We start from the raw sequence: 13465 nt of genomic DNA on the forward strand, positions 1-13465 counted from the left end.
CTGGAGAAATGTCCTCTGGTCTGATGAATCCAAGATCGAACTGTCTGGCCATAATGACCAACGTTATGTTTGGAGGAAAAAGGGTGAGGCTTGCAAAACAAAGAACACCATCCTAAATGTAAATCATAGGGATGGGAGCATCATGTGGTGGGGGTGCTTTGCTGCAGGAGGGACTGGTACACTTCACAAAATAGATGGCATCATGAGGAAGGAAATTATGTAGTTATACTGTAGGAACATCTCAAGAGCTCAGCAAGGAAATTGAACCTCAGTCGCAAATGGGTCTTCTAAATGGACAATGAGCCCAAGCATACTTCCAAAGTTGTGGCAAAATGGCTTAAGGACAACTAGGTCAAGGTATTGGAGTGGCCATCACAAAGCCCTGACCTCAATCCAATTTAAAATTTGGAGGCTGAACTGAGCATGTGCGAGCAAGGAGGCCTATGAACCTATCCCAGTTACACCAGTACTGTCTGAAGGAATGGACCAAAATTCCAGCAACTTAACTGTAAGAAGCTTGTGGAAGGTGACCTAAAATGTTTGGCTCAAATTTACAATTTGTTAGTATAGAATTTCTGGAGGGGTTAGAAAGCAAGTTTTAAAGAATTCACCCTATGTATAGGAACTTCTGAATTCAATTGTATACAGGTATTTTGACCCTTTGCTGCAGCACATCTTTTGTGGTGAAGCACATCCTGCTTGCTTTAAATTACCCTTTGGATATGTTTAGAACTCGATCAGAATCCACCATTGGCAAACTGAAGTGAATGGTTATTGTTTAGAAAGGCACACATCCATGTATATAAAGTTCAATTAACAATTAATTAATTAATTAACACTGCATGTCAAAAATCAAGTCACAAAGACCAAGGAACTCTCTTTAGACCTCAGCGATAAAAAAAATTGTGTTGGGACATAGAACATCATTGACCACAATAACTGTGAAACAAAAATAAATTCGGAACCAGTGGGATTCTTCATAGAGCTGGCCATCAGGCTAAACTGATAAACCAGAGAAGGGCCTTGGTAAGGGAGGTGACCAAGAGCTCAATCCTCACTCTAACAGAGCTTCAGAAATACTCTACTGAGACAGGAGAACTTGTTGGAAGGACGACCATCTCGGCAGCACTCCATCAACCAGGAGTTTAAGGCAGAGTGGCTAGATGGAAGCCACTCTTAAATAAAATAAAAAAAAGAGTGCACCCGCATGCTTAGTGTTTGCCAAACAATATTTAACAATTCCATACTCTGGTGAGACAAAAACTGAACTCTTTCAGAAGAACTCCAAGCAATATGTCTGGCAAAGACCAAGCTGTGCTCACCATCTGCTTAATACAATCATTATGTTAAAGCATGGTGGTGGCAACATAATGATATGGGGTGCTTCTCAGAGCCTGGGACAGGAAGACAGGTCAGATTTGAGGGAAGGATGAATGTAGCCAAATACAGAAAGATCCTTGAAGAAAACTTATTCCACAGTGCACACAAACGGTGGAGCTGAACATGAAGAGAAATCTGTAGTGTAGACTTTATAGACAAAGACGGCAAGAGAGAGCAACATCTAAAAGCCCTATGTTCTTGACAGTCCACCTTTTAGCACAATGACCCTAAACATACAGCCAAGAGCAGTTCCATACATGTCACTTAACAGTTTTTGAGTGGCCCTGCCAAAGCTCATATTTAAACCCCATGGAACATCTTTGGAGAGACCTGAAGATGGAAATTTTACAGATGCTTCCCATCCAATATAAATGAGCTTGAGAGGATCTCCTGGTAGAATGGGATAAACTGCCCAAATCCAGGTGCAAAACTTGTAGAGCCTTACCTAAAAAGACCTGAAGCTGTAATTGCTGCCGAAGGGACTATTACAAACTACAGAATTACGGGTCTGAATACTTATATGAATGAGGAGATTTCAGGTTTGTTATTTTTATATAAATTTGCAAAACTTCCTGAAAATGTTTTTTTACTCAATCATTATGGGTAACTGAGTGTAGATGGGCGGGCAATATGCAAATTTATCCATTTAAAATTAAATGTACAACACAATAAAGTGTACGGAATGTGAAGGAGACTAAATTCTATTTGAATCTATTTGAAGGCCATTAGTACCAGAGTAGGCTTACAACCCATTGCCTCTGCATCAGTTTAGAAAAATGTATGAATGGTAATATATTTCAGTTGAAAATTTGCACAACTCATGGTAATAATGGAAAAGACCTATTAAGTATTGTGACGGACAGCCGGGTCCCATGCCCGGCCGGGACGCCTCTGATGCATACGTCCCAGGGGAGCCATCATGGACTTTGCAATACCTCCCCCGGGGCGCTTGGGGACAGTCTCCCAGTCAGTGGATTCCTCCTCAATCTCCCCCGTGGCTCCATGGGACATGGAGTCCACCACAGCAGCCCGGTTGGGAGATGGGGTGGCCGCTAGGGGGTGCTGCAGAGATCCAGCCACCACACTGGACGGTTTATCAGCCCCACCCGGAGGTGCAATTAAGACTAGCTGGTCAGGCACCTGGATCACTTCCGGGTGGGGCATAAAAGGGCCTGCCTCCCAGCAATCGAGGCCAGAATCGGGAGGAAGAGGACGAGGTTGCCTGGGAGGAGTGGTGGAGCAGGAAAGCTTGGTTTTTTGTGTGTTTGTGCTTTGGACTGTGCTTTTCCCCGTGCCACACAGCTGAAGAAAAATAAAAAAGCCTTTGAGTGTGAACACGTGCCTCTGCGTATTCTATGCCGGGTCGGGCGCTATAAAGCGCTTGTTTACAGTATGCAATTGCAATCAAAAACGATTTAAACATTAGACCAACTACATAGTCTACAGAAACCAAATAGTTTCATTACAAAAACTTTATTATTTAAAATGTCACCCCTAAATAGTATGAGATTATAGGTATGCTAATTATACTACATCATGAGCACAAATGTGAAACACTTGACTGCCAGCAAACACGATCTAGCTGTCTTCTAATATATAATGTATACATTTTACTTTACTAGTAATAGAGTTCCAGAATTTACCTGTTCTCTGCCACAAGAACTTGCTCCAGCAACTTGGCAGATTCCCGCTTGACATCAGTTTCAGCACTCTGAAGTAACTGGAGAAGCAGGTCCAGTCCCCCTTCAAGTCGGATGGTGTGGCAGATCTCTTCAGCTACCTTTCTGCCCACTGCTGGCAAGACCCATGCTGCCTCCACCTGGTGGAAGATATCAGCAATTGCCCACTTGGTTTCAGAGACACAGGTGGCCGCTTTCAGTTTTCGCAGAGCCTCCCTCAGCGGCGGGAGTGCAGCATCCATCGCATCCACGACATCAGCACTCAGGCCTGGTGATGCTGCCAGAGATTCTTGTTGGCTCCTGCAGTCAGGAACTGTAAGGCTGGTGGAGCTGAACATGAAGAGAAATCTGTAGACTTTATAGACAAACAACGGCAAGAGAGAGCAACAACTAAAAGCAATATGTTCTTCAACAAGGCCCCAGCATCCAGGGGATCATTTGTTGTATGCTCCACCCTAGTTCATACACTTATCAGTAAGTCTGTAAGATGGAAGCGGTCAGTGTCAACATTCACAGATTCTTCATTAGGGTTTAGGCATCTAAATAACAGCAGATCAGTTTAAGCAAAATTCTGCAAAGATTTTAAATGAATGCAGAAATATGAAGGCATTCAAAACAGAAAACTAAACATCTAATAACTTACACTGTTGAAATCATTGGCTCCAGAATTGAACAATTTTCATCTGAAAAACAAACATAAAAAGCTGAATACAAAACGTATTCACAATTTACTTTTGTTAAACATAAATATATTATTAAGACTATATTGTAGTTCTATGGCATGTTGTGTGATTTTGCTTATATAACACAAATGCCTTAAACCTGCTTAATCCAATATAAAGTTGCTGAGGACCAAAGCTTACTGTAGCAAAACCGGAGTCCATCACAGAAAAACATTAATTGTAAGATAAAGACTTTAAATGGATATGTTATATGACAACTCATAAGTAAGCCCTGCAATGGACTGGGTCGATTCTTGCAGTGTGCCCAAGTCTGCTGGAACACAATCCATGTAGTACTGCAATGAAAAAAATTGCTCCATGAAATTGGGGGATGTATTGTACCATGTGCAGCTGGAAAAGCTTTTGTGTATGTTGTTATCCAAACAAAAGGATTTCTGTCACAGGCTACTGTAACACTTGTTATAATGAGAGTTTCCTATTGTGGGTAATCATGAGTGTGGCTGTTTTTGTCGAATAGCATTTGGTACTCTTTGCAGCAAGAATAATATGAAACCCAACCCCACCCATGATCATATACTGGAAATTTACAGTTCAGAACATGGAAAAAATAAATTAGTGGCAGGTTGTGGAAAGTGTTCGCTACTTTTTTAAACTAATAATCAAACCGCCCAGATAGCCTCCAAAAGGCAAATACAGAAGAATCACTGAAGACCACTCTGAAAAGTGAGCCAAGCATTTATCATAAACATTATATTACTGATATCTCAAACTCACAGGGAACTTGGGTTCAAAATCTGGACCTATCATTGTCTATATGAAATGTGCACACTCACCTCATGTTTGTGAGGGTTTTCAGTTGGTACTCCTGACCAAATCCCTCCCTTACTAGTTTGTTTCCCAACATCTATGCAAAGCACTTTAAATAGGTTAGAAAAGCGCTACATGATTATTATTGAGGAAACTAAGATGAAAATAACACACAAACCCCAGGTCGAGGATATCTGGGCCCTTGTCAAAGCAAGCTACTGTCAGAATTGTATAATTAATAGCTAAATGTCACTTAGCAGCCCTCCATATAAATCGACATTGTGGTCAACGTAAAAAAAGAGGCTCACGAGCACAGGGGTGACGTCACCTTTCCTTCTTTACTTTAAGACGTTTGCGGTTTCATTGAATATCATTATTCCTTCTAATGTTCTCATTTGTATGGAAGCATGGATAATAAGCCCCTTTTAATCATGCTCTCTACTGCACACAATAACCTGTACATCGTGTGAGGTCCATTTTTGTCTTAATAAGTAGTACCGCTTTCTATATATATATATATATATATATATATATATATATATACACACACACTGTAAACATAAATAAGTGACGCCAGCGCGTGATTGGGGGATGGGGGATGATATCGAGGTCCCATTTATTTCCTACCTGTTTGTTTAACACACGCCCGGCTCCAACAGCAGCAGTATCTCACGTTCATACTCCGGCCTCACATCAGTCAGCGTGCCGGTCCCAACACCAGTGACTCGAGCTGTATTTTTGTGAATGTCCTTGAAGTCTCGCCGCCTCTCTCTTCCGTGAGGCCCTCAGCAAATGCAACGCCAAGAAACAGCCGGAACTCACAGCGCTGATTCAGTGTTGTAACTACTAGTCTTAAAGTCAGCTAGCCAGCCGTGATTTATCTTCTGTCATTACATGCAGCCCACCGCAGCACCAGGAAAAGTTGGAATTACTACGGAAAACACAAAATAACGCGATGACCACGTACAAATCATACAGTAACGTGCCTTAGAAAGGAGGACAAAAATGTAAACGTTGTTACTGTATATTTCTTATAATTATTTGCAATGTTTCGTATGTAACCTAACATTCATATATGTATATATAAATCTAAATATATATAAAGCTCGTCGTATTAATTAGACTGCATTTTATAAAATGCCAATAAAACTAACAGTGCCTTCTCCAAAATCCTCTATCTCCCCGCTAGCAATCGACGGCTATACAAACAACCCCTGCTTGCTATCTACCAATCAAACTAAAGCGGCTACGCCAGAACAGCCAATGATACGCGACGAGGGCGGAGCCCGCCTGCTTCAGCACCTGCAGTCCTGACGAAACGAAAACCGGAGCAAAAATAACAAGGGAGAAGTAATTGACTCAATCCCGTTTACAGAAGTTCGTTTTCTTTATATCCGCCGTTTCCTTTTAATACTTTTCATTTTTATACAAATATAAGTGCGATTTTCACAACCAAGGGGTGCTCAAATTGTAATGGCTATCATAACATTGCGTACAATTCTTAAAACCCGCCTAATCCATAAAGTGAGGAGAATGTAGTTAAGCAGACTGAAATAATTAATTAGTTCATGTAGTGGTGAGAAAAACTCTGTCAACTTCGTTTAGAATAAAATCACTGTGTGTTGTTAAAGGTGGCTGAAGGAGTTACAAAGGGTATCCACCAGTATAAAATGCTGCTCTGATGCACACAAACATTTGCCTTTCCTGTTCTAAGCATACAACACGAGCTTCTTTTAGCAACTCAAACCTGTTGACACATCTTTTACTTTCTAAGGCATCTGCCTCTCCGCTCTCCAACCTGGATACCCACATCTGTGCTGACTGCTAACCTGTCAAATAACCAAGTCAAATTCTAGTATTCTGCTAGTTTAACCCAAAAACTAACGATAACACGTAGCTACTTGTACTGTAATTAAAAGTTTTGTTTACTAATTTATTTTTAAGCCACCTTGGATGAAGGCACCTACTAAATAAAGAATAATAACAGGTCCAGTAAAACTAGTCATTCTAGCTCATGACTTAAGAGTATTAATAAATTGTTTTATTTTCAGTTCATATATATTTTTAATCTATTTGTCTTCATAGGAGGTTTGATGAACCGCTCTTTGTCTCATCCCTCACCTAAGACCAGTTTGCCTTCGGTGACCCTACCAGGGGCATAAAGCCCTGGACAACAGAGCTCCTAGGATCATTGAGACACGCAAACCCCTCCACCATGATAAGGTGGCGGTTCTTCATCACACCTCCTATGAAGAATAAAAATTATGGACGGCGTTTTCCCTCGCCTGGATGCGGGTCATCAGGGGCCCCCCTCTGGAGCCAGGCCTGGAGGTGGGGCTCAATGGCGAGCACCTGGTGGCTGGGCCTGCACCCATGGGGTGCCGAAGGCGGGGACCTTGGCAGTCCGATCCTTGGCTACAGAAGCTGGCTCTTGGGGTGTGGAATGTTACCTCTCCTAGTACACAAGGTCGAGAGGTTCCGGCTAGATATAGTCGGGCTCACTTCGACGCACAGCTTGGACTTTCGAACCAATCTCCATGAGGGGGGCTGGACTTTCTACCACTCTGGAGTTGCCCTAGGTGAGAGGTGCCGAGCGGGTTTGCCCCAGTGGACGAGAGGGTAGCCTCCCTCCGCATTTGGGTGGGGGGATAGGTCCTAACTGTTGTTTGCGCCGAACAGCAGTATGGATTACCCACCGTTTTTGGAGTCCCTGGAGGGGGTGCTAGATGGCGTACCTTCTGGGGACTCCCTCGTTCTGCTGGGAGACTTCAATGCTCACATGGGCAATGACAGTGAGACCTGGAAGGGCGTAATTGGGAGGAATGCCCCCCCCCAATCTGAACCCGAGTGGTGTTTTGTTATTGGACTTATGTACTTGTCACGGATTGTCCATAACGAACACCATGTTCAAGCATAGGGGTGTTCATATGTGCACTTGCCACCAGGACACCCTAGGCCTCAGTTCGATGATCGACTTTGTGGTCGTGTCGTCAGACATCCGGCCACATGTCTTGGACACTCGGGTGAAGAGAGGGGCGGAGCTGTCAACTGATCACTGTGGTGTTATGGGTCCACAGCTCGTGGAGAAAAGGCCATTGATTTTAAATAAATAATCACCGCACCCGAGGCGGCTTCGTGAGGGGGGCGTTGTTGTAGCGAGCCGCGGGGCAGTCGTTGATGTGGGCGTTTCTCACCGTGTGCACAGGTGAGGAACTGCCCACATTCGTGATTGCTCCCGTGGCTAATGCTGCAGCTGTGATGGCCCCTCACGTTTTTAAAAGAAGCGCAAGTCGGTTGGGGAGAAAGGAAAGGAAAGGAGAGGACGGAGGTTACAGGGAGCGTGGAAGCAAGCGGTGCAGGAGAGAGACGGACACGCTGAGCGTGTGGTGAGCGCGATCGCGCTCGTGGGCAGCTGCGAGGAAGCTGGGTGTTAGGCCGACACCCAGGTGTTTGTGTAGATGTCGCTCCCGCTGAGTGATCTGGTAGCGGGAGTGACAAGGTGAAAGCGACGGGCCGCAGAGAGGCCATGGAAAAGGCAGCGGAAGTCGGGAGACTTGGTGATGGAATCCCCAACGTGGGCGACCTGGCCGTTGAGGGTAATCAAGTCCCGGGGACTGGGATGAGTGCCATACCGGAGCCAGGGTTCGGGAGGTCTCCAGTCTCGAGCGTGTGATGTAGGAGGGCAGCTGCAGAGAGCGTCTTGCCTGCTGCTAAGCCCGTACGGGATAAGCAGGTGAGACGCATACAGAAAAGAAGCACCAAGCTTATTTGTTGTTGTTTTTAAAGACAGCTTCCTGATCATTTTAACCTCTCGATTTTAAGGATTGTTTTTTTCTATTGAGTTTTAACCCCCACGTGTTCTTTTAATGGATTATTTATTTATTTATTGAAGAACTTGAAGATCTGCACTATTTATGGAACACTGTTTTTGTTTTGTTGATTTTTAATAAAAGCACTTTTGCACTTTTTACCTTCCCCTTGCTCAGATGCTTAATTTGCCTCCATTGACTAGCTCACTCGGCAACATTATCGACGGTGTTGGGTTCAAGGGTTCCCAAACATCAAAGGGAGTGTGGAGCCAGAACCCACATCGTCACAATCACCACCTGGTGGTCAGTTGGCTTCGATGGTGGGGGAGGATGCCGGTCAGGCCTGGTAGGCCCAAACGTATTGTGAGGGTCTGCTGGGAACGTCTGGCAGAGTTGTTCGGACAGCTTCGAGGAGATTCTGGTTCACCATCCGGCATCTCAGGAGGGGGAGCAGTGCAGTGTCAACACTGTATATGGTGGGGATGGTGCACTGTTGACTTCAACACAGGACGTTGTGGGACAGTGGGGGAAGTACTTCAAAGACCTCCTCAATCCCACTAACATGCCTTCAAATGCGAAAGCAGAGCCTGGGGACTCGGAGGTGGGCTCCCCCATCTCTGAGACTGAGGTCACCAAGGTGGTCAAAAAACTCCTTGGTGGCAGGGCCCCAGGAGTGGATGAAATACTCCCGGAGTTGCTCAAGGCTCTGGATGTTGTAGGATTGTCTTGGTTGACACACCTTTGCAACATTGCATGGACATTGGAGACAGTGCTTCTGGATTGGCAGACTGGGGTGGTGGTCCCCCCCTTTAAGAAGGGGGACCGGAGGGTGTGTTTCAACTACAGAGGGATCACACTCCTCAGCCTCCCTGGAAAAGTCTATTCGGGAGTCCTGGAGAGGAAGGTCCATCAAATAGTCGAACCTCAGATTCAGGAGGAACAGTGTGGTTTTCGTCCTGGTCGTGGAACAGTGGACCAGCTCTACACCCTTAACAGGGTCCTGGAGGGTGCATGGGAGTTTGCCCGACCAGTCTACATGTGTTTTGTTGACTTGGAAAAGGCGTTTGACCGTGACCCTCGGGGAATCCTGCGGGGGGTGCTCCGGGAGTATGGGGTACCGGACCCCTGATAAGGGCTATTCGGTCCCTGTACAACCGGTGTCAGAGCTTGGTCTGCATTGCCGGCAGTAAGTCTAGCCCATTTCCAGTGAGAGTTGGACTCCGCCAGGGCTGCCCTTTGTCACCAATTCTGTTGATAACATTTATGGACAGAATTTCTAGGTGCAGTGTTGAGGGGGTCCGGTTTGGTGGACTCAGGATTGGGCCACTGCTTTTTGCAGATGATGTTGTCCTGTTTGCTTCATCAGGCCGTGATTTTCAGCTCTCTCTGGATTGGTTCGCAGCTGAGTGTGAAGTGGCTGGGATGGGAATCAGCACCTCCAAATCCGAGACCATGGTTCTCAGCCGGAAAAGGGTGTAGTGCCCTCTCAGGGTTGGGAGCGAGATCCTGCCCCAAGTGGAAGAGTTTAAGTATCTCGGGGCCTTGTTCATGAGTGAGTGAAGAATGGAGCATGAGATCAACAGGCGGATCGGTGCAGTGTCCACAGTGATACGGGCTCTGCATTGGTCTGTCGTGGTGAAAAAGGAGCTGAGCCATAAGGCAAAGCTCTCAATTTACCAATCGATCTACGTTCCTACCCTCACCTATGGTCATGAGCTATGGGTAGTGACCGAAAGAACGAGATTGCGAATACAAGTGGCCGAAATGAGTTTCCCCCGCAGGGTGTCTGGGCTTTCCCTTAAAGATAGAGTGAGAAGCTCAGTCATGTGGGAGGGGCTCAGAGTAGAGCCGCTGCTCCTCCGCATCGGAGCACTGCGGTGCTCAGATGAGGTGGCTCGGGCATCTGATCAAGACGCCTCCCTGGCAAGGTGTTCCGGGCACGTCCAACCGGGAGGAGGCCCCAGGGAAGACCCAGGACGCGCTGGAGAGACTATGTCTCCTGGCTGGCCTGAGAACGCCTCGGGATTCCTCTGGAAGAACTAGAAGAAGTGGCTGGGGAGAGGGAAGTCTGGGCATCTCTGCTCAAGCTGTTGCCCACACGACCCGATCTCAGATAAGCGGAAGAGGATGGATGGATGGATCTGTTTGTCTTTTGTAATTCTTTGAGCACAGCATGATGATGCAGTGGTTACTACTACTTGCTTAAAATTTTAGGAGACTCTGTTCAGGTTCCTGTCTGTAAAAAGTTTGCAGCCTTTTCCCTTTTCTGAGTTTTTCTCCCTCATTCTACAGGTTTCTTTTAGTTTAACTCTCAGTTTACTCAGTGTGAGTGAGTCTGTCATGGATTGGTGCCTCATCTAAGGATGCTCCTTTTTTGCCCCCAGTATTGTCAGAAAGGCCCCTAGATCCCCCCCATCCTCCAATGATAAGGGGACACAGAGCCAGTTGTGGCTATACCGGGGGCCACCTGCTGAAGATCTGTGGCACTGATTGATCTGTGTTTAAAAGTTATAGTATTGTGTGGGTAGGATTACATTGGGGTAATGGCTGGGGTAGCACTCTGCCTTATGAAATCTTAATTATTGATAAAGATATGCATTTTAATGTAAGTGTATTTAATCTATTATATTCTTCATAAGTACTTACAAAAATGTATTCATTTTGATGGATTCTTTGGCAACATTTGTCTGACTCCTGCCAATAAAACTTGTTTCAGTTTAACTTTGCCAGGATTCATCAGATCTGCAAATATTCTTCCATTTTTCCAACATCCATTGTACATATGTATTTGCCCATTAATGATGCAGTATTTATTTTCTCTGACAGAAATGGACCTGGTTTCAGTTATTGACTGGCATACCCTTTCCAAGACAGTATATAATAAAGTAGGTCTCTATCAGCACCTTTTAGCTGTGCTCAGCTGTTAGTTGACTAATTTGTGGTTTAGTTTTTAGCCTCCATAAATCATATTCTTTTCATTCAATTTCTCCCATTTGACGGATGTTTTTTGGGAAGGTGGCCCATTTCCAATGCGCTCATGACACCATTATACTGTACATGAAAACCCCAAAAGGTTTGCTGATACATTACTGTACACCTGGCACTGCCACCAAATTTCTTAATTGTTTAATCTCACCTCTTCTCACTTACTTGCACACACTCAATCCTGTCTTAAATATAATAATTTACATAATGGTGCTGACTAATTGGCCAGTTGTGTTGAAAAGTCAACTGCGCCTAGTGAAGTTGCCACTGAAAACATATGAGCAAAGAACAGAGTGCCAACATTCTAGGGTTTTATTATGGACAGATGATGGTGCTTCATATGCCTACCAGGAGTCTGAGTACTACTAGGCTACATCAAATATCTGATAAGGAAGAGCATCATTCATAACAGGGAAAGTAATTAGTGATAATGTAGAAAATCTGCTCAATGTCACAGATAGGACATTGAGATAAGAGGCTTTTTGTGGGCATCGAGAAAGGCTGGTACAGAAAAGGGTGTCTGCCAGAAGAAGGGCTGTGTTTAATACAAGTAATTAAGACACGAGTATTGTTATCCAGCCAAAATCAAGTAAACAAGAATGATTTTGTTTTTGCATGTATTTCATTTTGCTTGTTCGGAATATAGATTTGGAGTCTCCCTTTTATTTTAATGCTTTTGATAAAGTTTCTGAAATGCTCCTTGTAGTGCGCTTCTGATATTCCAGGAAGTCAATGTTATTATTATGGTCAGTGCTGCTGTTAGGTTATTTTGCTGCATAGGCAAAGCTTATTAGTGCACCGACTGACTGTTTGGTAGCTAACCACTGAGGCTGGGTACCCCCTTTATGATCTGCACCTTAGGCGAATATCTAATTCACCTTTAGTGCTGCCGGCCATGGTGATGGTCACAGCACTTGATGGTTGCGCTTTCAATTCTCTACAAATGTTAGAAATAAATTTCAAGTAATAGCCTTTTGACTCCTTTGTCATCTGTGGCTTTCATTTTTGGGTTTGTGAATTTGGTTTGGTAATACAATTCTTTTCTGAATTGGTAACAAGCCCTGCCAGTCCTCAGCTATTATTTGTGTCTTTTATTTTTTTTCTCTTGGCCCTGTTTTGCCCAAGATAATCACAGGAGACCCTGTGTCTTGTAATAACAAAAATAAAATGCTATATATTATTTACTGAATAATCCTCGCCCTTCTGTCAGTCAAATTGGGAGCGAAGAAGGAAAATTAGCTGTTTTTTTCATTAACATCAAATTTATCCCTATTTTCCAGATATTTATTTTGTTGAGGCTTTTACCCAAAGTGTTATGATTTGTGTTTTTCATTTATTTCTTTATTACTTGTTGTTATTATATCATTCCATTATTTTGTTTATGACAAGTGCTGCCATCTTGCAGGTTGTTTTTCGTTTTGGCAGTTATTTTGTTCATAGAAATACATTTGCATTGCCATCACATAATGCATGAAAGTTACACATGAGGTCACTTCTAAGAAGCATAAAAGAAGATTGAGTGCTCCTCTTGGTGTCCAAGATTTTGGATTCTCAAAACTATTTTTGGTGTTAAGAGTTCGAGTTCTAAAAGTGTATTTAGGACAAACATTATTATATTGAGTCAGAACCATAGCAAAAATGGCAAGAGGCCTTCAAAAATGCACATAAGCAGGACCTCTACTGAAGATACAGAACCTAATGAAATGTTACACCAACACAACACACTTGGACTGGTAGCGTAGTGCGTAATCATGCTGCAGCTAAATAAGAGCCAGTCATTTCAGTTTATTTTTATATAGCGTTTTTCATTGAATACAAGTTCAGAGCTCTTGCACATATTTCCTGCTATAATGCATTAACAGCAAATTACAATAAATTACATTAAACACACAGTAAAACAATGGTTTTTCAATTATTGACATAAACAAAATAGGACAATATAAAATCCATTGACATTATAATTGAGATATGGCCAGTTCAAAACAGAAGGAAAAAATGCTTGATTATAACAGACAGAATTTGATAAAGGTCAGGTCAATAATCAGATTTACTCTAACAAAAGTTGTCCATTTTGGTTTTCAATCACTTCTGCATGCTTAAAATGTACTGGAAACTCATTCTC

The 13465-nt window shown here is 43.7% G+C and overlaps 1 protein-coding gene across 1 annotated transcript in view; it reads right to left on the reverse strand.

The window, feature by feature from the left end:
• Positions 1-5738, reverse strand: part of sarm1 (sterile alpha and TIR motif containing 1) — a 32352-nt gene extending 26614 nt beyond the window's left edge. The window contains exons 1-3 of the mRNA XM_039757077.1: positions 5177-5738; positions 3703-3742; positions 3024-3389 (exon numbers count right to left, since the gene is read on the reverse strand). Coding sequence (XP_039613011.1) covers positions 3024-3389; positions 3703-3742; positions 5177-5228 — 458 coding nt within the window. The 5' untranslated portion in view covers positions 5229-5738. The remainder of the gene's footprint in view (positions 1-3023; positions 3390-3702; positions 3743-5176) is intronic.
• Between the last annotated feature and the right edge of the window lie 7727 nt (positions 5739-13465).

This window comes from Polypterus senegalus, chromosome 6 (genome assembly GCF_016835505.1).
Source record: "Polypterus senegalus isolate Bchr_013 chromosome 6, ASM1683550v1, whole genome shotgun sequence".
Classification (NCBI taxonomy): domain Eukaryota; kingdom Metazoa; phylum Chordata; class Cladistia; order Polypteriformes; family Polypteridae; genus Polypterus; species Polypterus senegalus.